Source organism: Glarea lozoyensis, assembly GCF_000409485.1.
Source record: "Glarea lozoyensis ATCC 20868 chromosome Unknown GLAREA16, whole genome shotgun sequence".
Taxonomy (NCBI): Eukaryota; Fungi; Ascomycota; class Leotiomycetes; order Helotiales; family Helotiaceae; genus Glarea; species Glarea lozoyensis.
The window spans coordinates 468,822-477,081 of record NW_007360990.1 but is presented as its reverse complement, the minus strand read 5'-3'; the positions used below and the strand labels follow the sequence as shown (position 1 = coordinate 477,081).

General features: G+C 47.6%; 2 protein-coding genes across 2 annotated transcripts; both read left to right on the top strand.

Moving 5' to 3' along the window:
- Nucleotides 1–1,854: 1,854 nt before the first annotated feature.
- On the top strand, nt 1,855–3,309 carry GLAREA_07435 (C2H2 and C2HC zinc finger; the record flags this gene model as incomplete). Its single annotated transcript, XM_008082123.1, has 4 exons — nt 1,855–1,929; nt 1,983–2,174; nt 2,230–2,309; nt 2,361–3,309. 4 exons carry the CDS (start codon nt 1,855–1,857, stop codon nt 3,307–3,309), a joined length of 1,296 nt encoding a protein of 431 aa, XP_008080314.1.
- A 1,560-nt stretch (nt 3,310–4,869) lies between these two features.
- On the top strand, nt 4,870–7,319 carry GLAREA_07434 (P-loop containing nucleoside triphosphate hydrolase; the record flags this gene model as incomplete). Its single annotated transcript, XM_008082122.1, has 3 exons — nt 4,870–4,896; nt 4,953–6,827; nt 6,879–7,319. The coding sequence occupies 3 exons, from the start codon at nt 4,870–4,872 to the stop codon at nt 7,317–7,319; spliced, it is 2,343 nt and encodes a 780-aa protein (XP_008080313.1).
- Between the last annotated feature and the right edge of the window lie 941 nt (nt 7,320–8,260).

Below are 8,260 nucleotides of genomic sequence, written 5' to 3'. Positions count from 1 at the left end.
GGTGTAGAAAAATAACTTCTCAACCCAGTCATGCGTGAGTAGTCTCCGGTCCTCTCCTCGCTTAACTCACGATGCGTCGAGGAGTGGATTGAAGAGAGCGAGCTAGACGGCCTTGGAGCTACCGCAGATGATGCACCACAGAGATGCTGGCTGCTACTCCAGAAACATCGAAAGCCGTACATTTTGTACCTGACAGATGACGCTCTCACTAAACCCTCTCCATGCTGCTGCTCCGACCTCGAACCTCACCTAATCAGCTCCCCTACTCAGGCCTTTTGCCTCCCCCTGTCACTATTTCACTCCCTCCCTCTTCAGTGGGACTACGATCTCCACCCACTTGACATGTACAAAAACGGTTGTCGTCCTCAGACACGGTCTCCACATCCACAGAAGCACGCCTGCAAATTCTGAGAGACTGCTCACATATAGGCCCCGTCTGCAAATTGCCCAGCCGAGGATCCTCTCCAGTCCTCCAGTCCCAACTCTCACGGATACAGTACTTTACTCCGTATCTCGTCTGCGCTCGAGACTTCATAAGTGCTTGTCTTTCCATTCTTCAATTCGCCCTCTTGCCCTGAGTCAGGAATACTCTCCCATTCTTCGTCCACAGCTGCTCAGCACCAGCGCCTTGATCGATAGCTCATCGGCATTTTTGACTCGACTCGACATCACCATCCTGTCTTAGTTACAGCTCCTGACCACCCCGCCGACACATGGAAGCAACGTGAAAGTGGCTCAACGACTAACTGTACATACAATTGACGGCTTCGCACATATCTCGCCTCCATCCCGCCTAGTTCAAACAACGCTACGCAAACCATTCAAGGCGCACGGCATCTTAACCGCAACTACAACCAGGAAGAGAAGAGTACTCGAGTGCAAACCGTACTACACCTGCTGAAAGACGGTTCGCCCGATTTAGACACTTTTCTCCACTATCAAGGGACTTTTAAGACAGCCGTCCGCTAGAAATCACTTCTAGCTGCGCACCATAACTTCTGTGCGTTTGAAAAAACTCGTGCTGCTCGCAGCTTTCTTCGCTTCAAGCCTCTTTTCCACCGAAGCTCCAGCACATCATCCTTCCTGCGCTCAGAAGTTAGACGATCGGATCAGCCACTCGAACTACCTCAGTAGCACTTGCTTCAGGAATGGTCCCTGTTTCGGAATTTTAACACCGCGTGGTAGACAACACTTGGACGTCGAAACAAGCTGGTCAACTAGCCGACCCCACCCCCCAAAAGGCCCAGGAATTTACGGCTAGTCCTTCAACTGACCACTGCCACCCACGTTTCCGCTGCCGAGATCTCTCTTCTTTCCTCAATCCACCTCAAGCCACTCGCATTGGAAGGCTAGATCCAGGAACGTCCTTAGTCAGTCAATATCAAAGTGGGAATATCCTTCTTGACGCTCGTGCTCCCCACCAGACCTAGCTGGAGTATCCTTGAGCCTCCAAGAATCCTCCGAAGAGTATGTATATGGCCGTTCTCCCATCTGAGCACCCATGGTTATCAATCAGTTCAGATCCTGACTTCTCTCAGATCCTCACACATACCTTGTGATTTCTCCAAGGACCCTGATTCTATACTTCACTTACACGTTGACCACACATACACGGTCGAACTTGCAGCAACCGTTCACCAATCAACCTTTTAATATTCAGTAATATCTTCCATCATCTTGTTTCAAAGAAAAGACTTCATACTTCTCTTCAACTCGACCTGGTGCCGTGCACCTGTCTCACTCCTAATTCAGAAAGACACTCGCTCATTCTCTCGGAATACCATCCCTCACTCACTGGTTCTAACCTGAACCCAACTTCAACAAGAAAATCTACAACCACGAAAGATACCCATTATGGACGTCATGGAGTTGGTCGAGAACGAGCCTAATGCACGCCCATTCCAGTGTGATTGGCAAACATGTAGCAAGGTTTGTGAACATTTGATGGATGATCAAGAAACAATAGCTGATGGGAAAAATAGAGCTTCAACAGAAAATCCGATCTTCAGAGACATTATCGAATCCACACCAACGAGCGACCATACTCATGTATGACACCTGGATGCGGAAAGAGCTTCATCCAAAGAAGTGCCTTGACCGTTCACATCCGAACTCACACCGGTGAGAAGCCACATCAATGCCAACATATCGGGTGTGGAAAGCGATTCTCAGATGTAAGCAATCTGGGAAGTTGTCGGAGTGAAGGGATAGAGTACTAACACGATGTAGTCTTCGAGTCTTGCAAGACATCGTCGGATACACACGGGAAAGCGACCTTATAAGTGCGCTCATGAAGGCTGTTTGAAGAGGTTCGTTGAAATAGAGATTTCAGGCTGAATCCTTTCGCTAACAACATGCAGCTTTTGCCGAAAGACCACCATGGTCAAGCATCAACGGAGATCTCACCAACGAGGAGTTCACTCATCAGAACTTGAGGACGGCGAAACATCAGACTCCGACAATGGGGAGTCTCCATCAACACCTCAACATTCAGGTCAGATGCAATGGCCTCAGAACGGAATTCCTCAACACCAAGTGATGCCTCATGGCTCGTCGCTGCATCGTGCCCATTCATTTGCCGATTTTGGACATCAGCAACAAATTGACAGCTATCCAATGCAGCCAAATTATGGGCATCGCCACAGTCTTTCTGGCAACACACAGCCTTATCATCCACAAACGATACATGAACAACCACATCCTGTTCCAATCATGCACCGCGCACCAAGCCTTCCTGCACATTCATCGTACTATGTTCCGGAGCAAAACAACCCAGGGGTTGCAACACTGAATACAAACCCGCCTCCAATCCAGACGTACCAGATTCCACGTCAAACAATGGAAGGGCCACCTCACGAGATCATCCAAAGCAGTCCAAGCAGTTACTCATCTGCATCAAGAGCGAGCCCAGTGTCCCAAGAACCATACTACACACACCATTCGACACAAGCAGCTACCTATGCTTTGCACAACTCTTCGCCGATTGAGCAGCAGCAACAGCAGCAACAGCCAATGATTCATTATCAACTTCCTCCTCAACAGATGCCACCTCAACAGGCGCAGCAGCAACCTCAGCCAATGCCTGCCCATCCTCAACCAGTCGCTCACGTGCAGGATCACTATCACCATGCTCCACCACATCATGAGGCATGGTATGAACAGGTTGCTACTTATCAAGCACCTGAAGTGGTCGCTCATATCCAAGCATTCCCACCGAACAATGTGTTCCAGAACCCATGGCTCCAGAAGATCGAACACTACGACGACCCATCATTACAGATGCCCAGCGCTAGACTCGAGAATCTGTGATTGTATTATATCGCTACAACCTAATGGCTCTACCTTCCTGCTCATATTATCGAAAATAGTTGCAGTTTCATTCCTGCGTTGGCGTTTGTCTTCCACAAAATCGTCCTACCGTTATACCCAGAAAGATACGGTGGGGTTCAACAGTACCACGACTTTCCATCAAATCATTCCTGTCTCGTTTTTTTTCTTTGCGCTTGCGCTTGCGAATCCGAAAGACCGACAGCATCACCTGCTTCCAAAAGTAATCAACCTTTGTACCAACCTCACGATATCTCATGATTGAATATCTCTATCATCATATATACCTCCTAAATATATACACCGCCTACAATGGCGAGTCACGCGTCCCGACGACACAGTACATACTCATACCTTTGCTTCGAGGACATTCCTGGCCTTGCCGCTCATACACGACGGCGAGTTCCAAATCACACCTCGAATACCAATACATCTCCGACATCCTCCAACACTCACACCTTAATACATCGTGGATACCTGCGAGTCTAATTGTCTTTTTTTGTCAATCGTTTCCTTTATTTATACTTTACGCTAATTGAATGTGTTGTTGAGAGCATGCTGCATGTTAATGAGGTTGTTTCCTTTATTACGAATGATGCGAGGGGAGGAGCAGATGTATTTCTTTCGTGTTTTCCTTTTGAAAGTCTTTCTATCCCCTCGAGGGATTTTTTATGCCTGCATTGGGACAGCGATGTTGTACGGCCTGAACGCTTTTGAGGAGTCTACGGGGGATTTGAGGCACATGTAAGATTAACGTTAAGCCGAGTGGAATTTTGAAATGGTGGATTGTTTTGTTTGCTATTGTTGGATACTAAAGTTGGGGGGAATACATATCTGTTTGAGGAGGACTTAGTTAGTTTTGGAAAGGGATTGCATTGTAGAAAGTAAATAAGAAATAATAGTTCTGTAAAAATATCTCTCTGTCTCACTTTGCCTGTGAAGAATGCTCTCCCACTTGAGGTTCTATTCGCAAGTCATCGTCAGGAACATCGATTGCAAGTCACTATTGAATTCTGGCGGGTCGAGGGCTAGAAATGGTCTCCGTCCCAGACTTTCAATTGGAACGGTTTGAGGATCGCACCGACGGCGCGTACCGAGTCCACGTATTTGTGGTTGACTCCAAACCTTCTGGCCCGAAAAGCTGGGAAACATAACCAAATCTTATGGAAAAGAAGACCATAACAGTTATAAAGTAAGTCTCAGGTAATTAATGTATTTGATTATCTTCCAGTGTCGAAATGATCATAAGTTGGACTTGCTGGTTGCCACAATGGACCCCCAATTTGATGCGCCTCAGTTGATGCCTGAGGCGCTTACACTTTTAGTCGAACGTCGACTCGTCACATCATATTGCCTCTAGACAATCGAAGGCAGTGGAAACATTCGCCATTCAACCGCATCATCAATTCGTCGGTCATCGACACTCCTTACACATTCATTAAGAACGAGATTGCAAACCTGATATAGATATCTCGACTGGGCGCGAGTTGTTGTGGGTTGTGGACACGGGTTGTGTTGAGGATTAGATACTCGCCTTGCAGAATGGTCTTGCACAGTCCCGCGCTGCCGGTATGTATTTCGAACAATGGCTCTTTGGCTTTCAGTTTACTAATATATCAATGAAGGGTATTGGCAGTGCGACGTCGGCAATGTGTCTGCGGAGAGTCGCTGCGCGAAGTGCCGAGGGCTTGCCACGGACGATTCTACGAAATACATCTCAGAGATCGTTCAACACATCATCCATAAAGGCGACATCCCGGATAGTGTTCGATCGATCAAGTCCGTCCCCTTCTAGTGCGAAGTCATCGATACCATATGGGCAGAGGCAACTTTCGAGTCTACATTCGCAATTCCAGAAGGATGGTATCTGGGCGGCGAACTCGGCACTAGTACGCAACGGTATACAGCGAAGAACATTGTTCGGGAGCAGCAATACAAGTTCAAGGAATTTAGCGAATTTGGAGGAAACTGCGAACAAGAATCCTACGAGCGCGACCGCCCAAAATGCATTTTACCAGGCGCTGCAAAGAGCTGGTATGCCAGCGATAATTGTAGAACGATACCAGACGAACGCCTTTGCAACAAATCCTTCTTGTGAAGCCGCATATCACCGCGCGCTTGGGGCTCTTGGTCAGGCTGGTGGTGCTGGTGCTATGCAAGCTGGACAGTCTGGAAATCTCAGCGCCGCTCAACTACAAGCTATTGGTCAGGCAGTCGCCGCTTCTTCTCGTGGTGCCAATATTGGGATCTCTACTGGTGCGACTACTTCTTCTGGGGCTGGAGCAAAAGATGCGCCTCTACATGTCGTGGTTGAAGAAACTATTGGTGGCTCCATTTTCAAATGGGTTAAATTTGTCATGTACTTTGGTTTGGTAACTTACATCTGCTTGATCGTTGTCGCTATGGTAATGGAAACGTTTCAAGTGTTCAAGAAAGTTGGTGGAAAGGCCGATAACGAAGCCAAAGCCGAACACCAGAACGTACGCTTTTCAGATGTCCATGGCTGCGACGAGGCGAAAGACGAACTCCAGGAAGTTGTTGAATTTCTCAAGAACCCAGATAAGTTCTCTACTCTTGGTGGCAAACTCCCTAAAGGTGTTCTACTCGTTGGCCCTCCTGGTACTGGAAAGACACTTCTTGCGCGAGCTGTAGCTGGCGAGGCTGGCGTTCCCTTCTTCTTCATGTCTGGATCTGAATTCGACGAGGTCTATGTTGGTGTAGGAGCGAAACGTGTTCGTGAGCTCTTTGCGGCAGCTAAAGGAAAATCACCTGCGATCGTCTTCATTGATGAACTCGATGCAATTGGAGGAAAGCGAAATGCACGGGACGCCGCCTATGTCAAGCAAACTCTCAATCAACTTCTCACTGAACTCGATGGATTTGAGCAGAATAGCGGTGTTATTATCTTGGCCGCTACTAACTTTCCGGAAATGCTCGATAAGGCTCTTACTCGACCAGGTCGCTTTGATCGAAATGTCGTCGTACCACTTCCTGATGTCCGCGGTCGTCTGGCTATTCTAAAACACCACATGAAAAAGGTTATCATTGGTAAAGATGTCAGCCTTGAAACACTAGCTCAAGGTACTCCTGGATTTTCTGGTGCCGAATTGGAGAACATCATCAATCAAGCTGCTGTACATGCCAGCAAAGCCAAAGCGCAAGCCATCTCAATGACGGATTTTGAGTGGGCAAAGGACAAGGTCATGATGGGTGCCGAAAAGAAATCTATGGTAATTGGTCAAATGGAAAAGGAAATGACCGCCTATCATGAGGCTGGTCATGCTCTGGTTATCATGTTCTCACCTGCTTCAAACCCATTGCATAAAATTACCATCATGCCACGTGCTCAGTCTCTTGGTATGACAACACATTTGCCAGAGATGGACAAATACTCAATGAGCAAGGATGAGTATGAAGCCCGGATCGATGTCTGCTTGGGTGGAAAGGCTGCTGAAGAACTCATTTACGGGCCTGAACGTGTTACTAGTGGCTGCTCAAATGTATGTTCATTTTTCGTGTTCTCTTATGAGCCGCAGCTAACTTTTATTTAGGATATCCAACAAGCGACTCAAGTTGCATATTCAATGGTTACAAGGATGGGCATGTCACCCCTATTAGGAAATGTTGATCTCGACTCCAATCACGATTCTCTGTCTCCAGCGACAAAGGAATTAATCGAGAACGAAGTCCGCCGACTGATCGAGGAAGGCCGCGAACGTGCTACCAAGATCCTCCAGAGCAAGCGCAAGGAACTCGATTACCTAGCTGCAGCTCTCCTCGATTACGAGACCCTCAACAAGGATGAAGCGTTCAAAGTTATCAAGGGTGAGAAGTTGGAGGGTAAGGCTATCATGCCTAGAGGTGCCATCAAGATCCCAATCTCGGCGAGGCCTTCAGGCTCGTTACCTGGGGTCGCACCACTTCCTGGAAGTCAACCAGGTGGCGGGGATGATAGAGAGCCACCCGCTCCTGCTGGCGGAGCTGTCGCGTAGGATGGGACTTGATATCGCCAAATGTATTGGCAATTAAGATAATCACAACTCATAAATGAACCGGCGAAGGTGGCGTTCAATGGGAACCGTTGAAAAGAGGTGACTTGGTATATGACTTAATACATATATGTCTTCCTCAGTTTTCGTTTGGCTGTTGAGAGGACGTTCGAGGTGTGAAATCCAACTCGACAGCGTCGTAGCGGGCAACTAGGCGAAGAAAGCCATTTCTTTTGTTCAAAGGGGGAGGGAGAAGAGCGTGCGCATGGACGGTGGGCGTGGGTGAGTTCAGCCTGTAGGATAGCGTAGCATGAGTAGCTGTTGCAATAAGACTTATTAGTATACATCAGCTCGAGACAAACCTGATTTAATGATTTAGCTTGGTCTGGGATTTTTCTGACGCGATTGCTCAAAGCTTTACTGCTAACAGTCATGTGATTTGTTATCACGCGTACTTTGTGAGAGTCTTGTTGCACATCGCTGTTATATAACGTCAGTCATGACGCAGCTCGTTGGGACGGGCGTGCCGTCATCAGTTGGTACTCAGTCACCTCTTTCCATCACGCTTCCAACAACACAGCGCGAGAATTGCAGTTGAAGGTTCTGTCAAAAACGCAGAGCGTACGAACACCCTCATTCCCCGTGATCACGAAATTCCTTATCTTTTATATACCACGTCCATCACGGGACTAAGTAGAAAGTCTAACACGGCCGTCATGTGAAAAATACGAAGCCATGTTACAGGTTTATATTTCATATTTCAATATCTCCCACACCAACCCCTCTTCCCTTGATTTCCTCCTCGTAAAATACACAAAACCACCACTCCGTCTACCACAACCCTCCCTGCCCTGAGAACCCCAAAACATCATCTAAATACCAACTCCTTCAATATTAATGCCCCATCTATACAAATACAAGTAGTGCATGCTAAATAACGAATG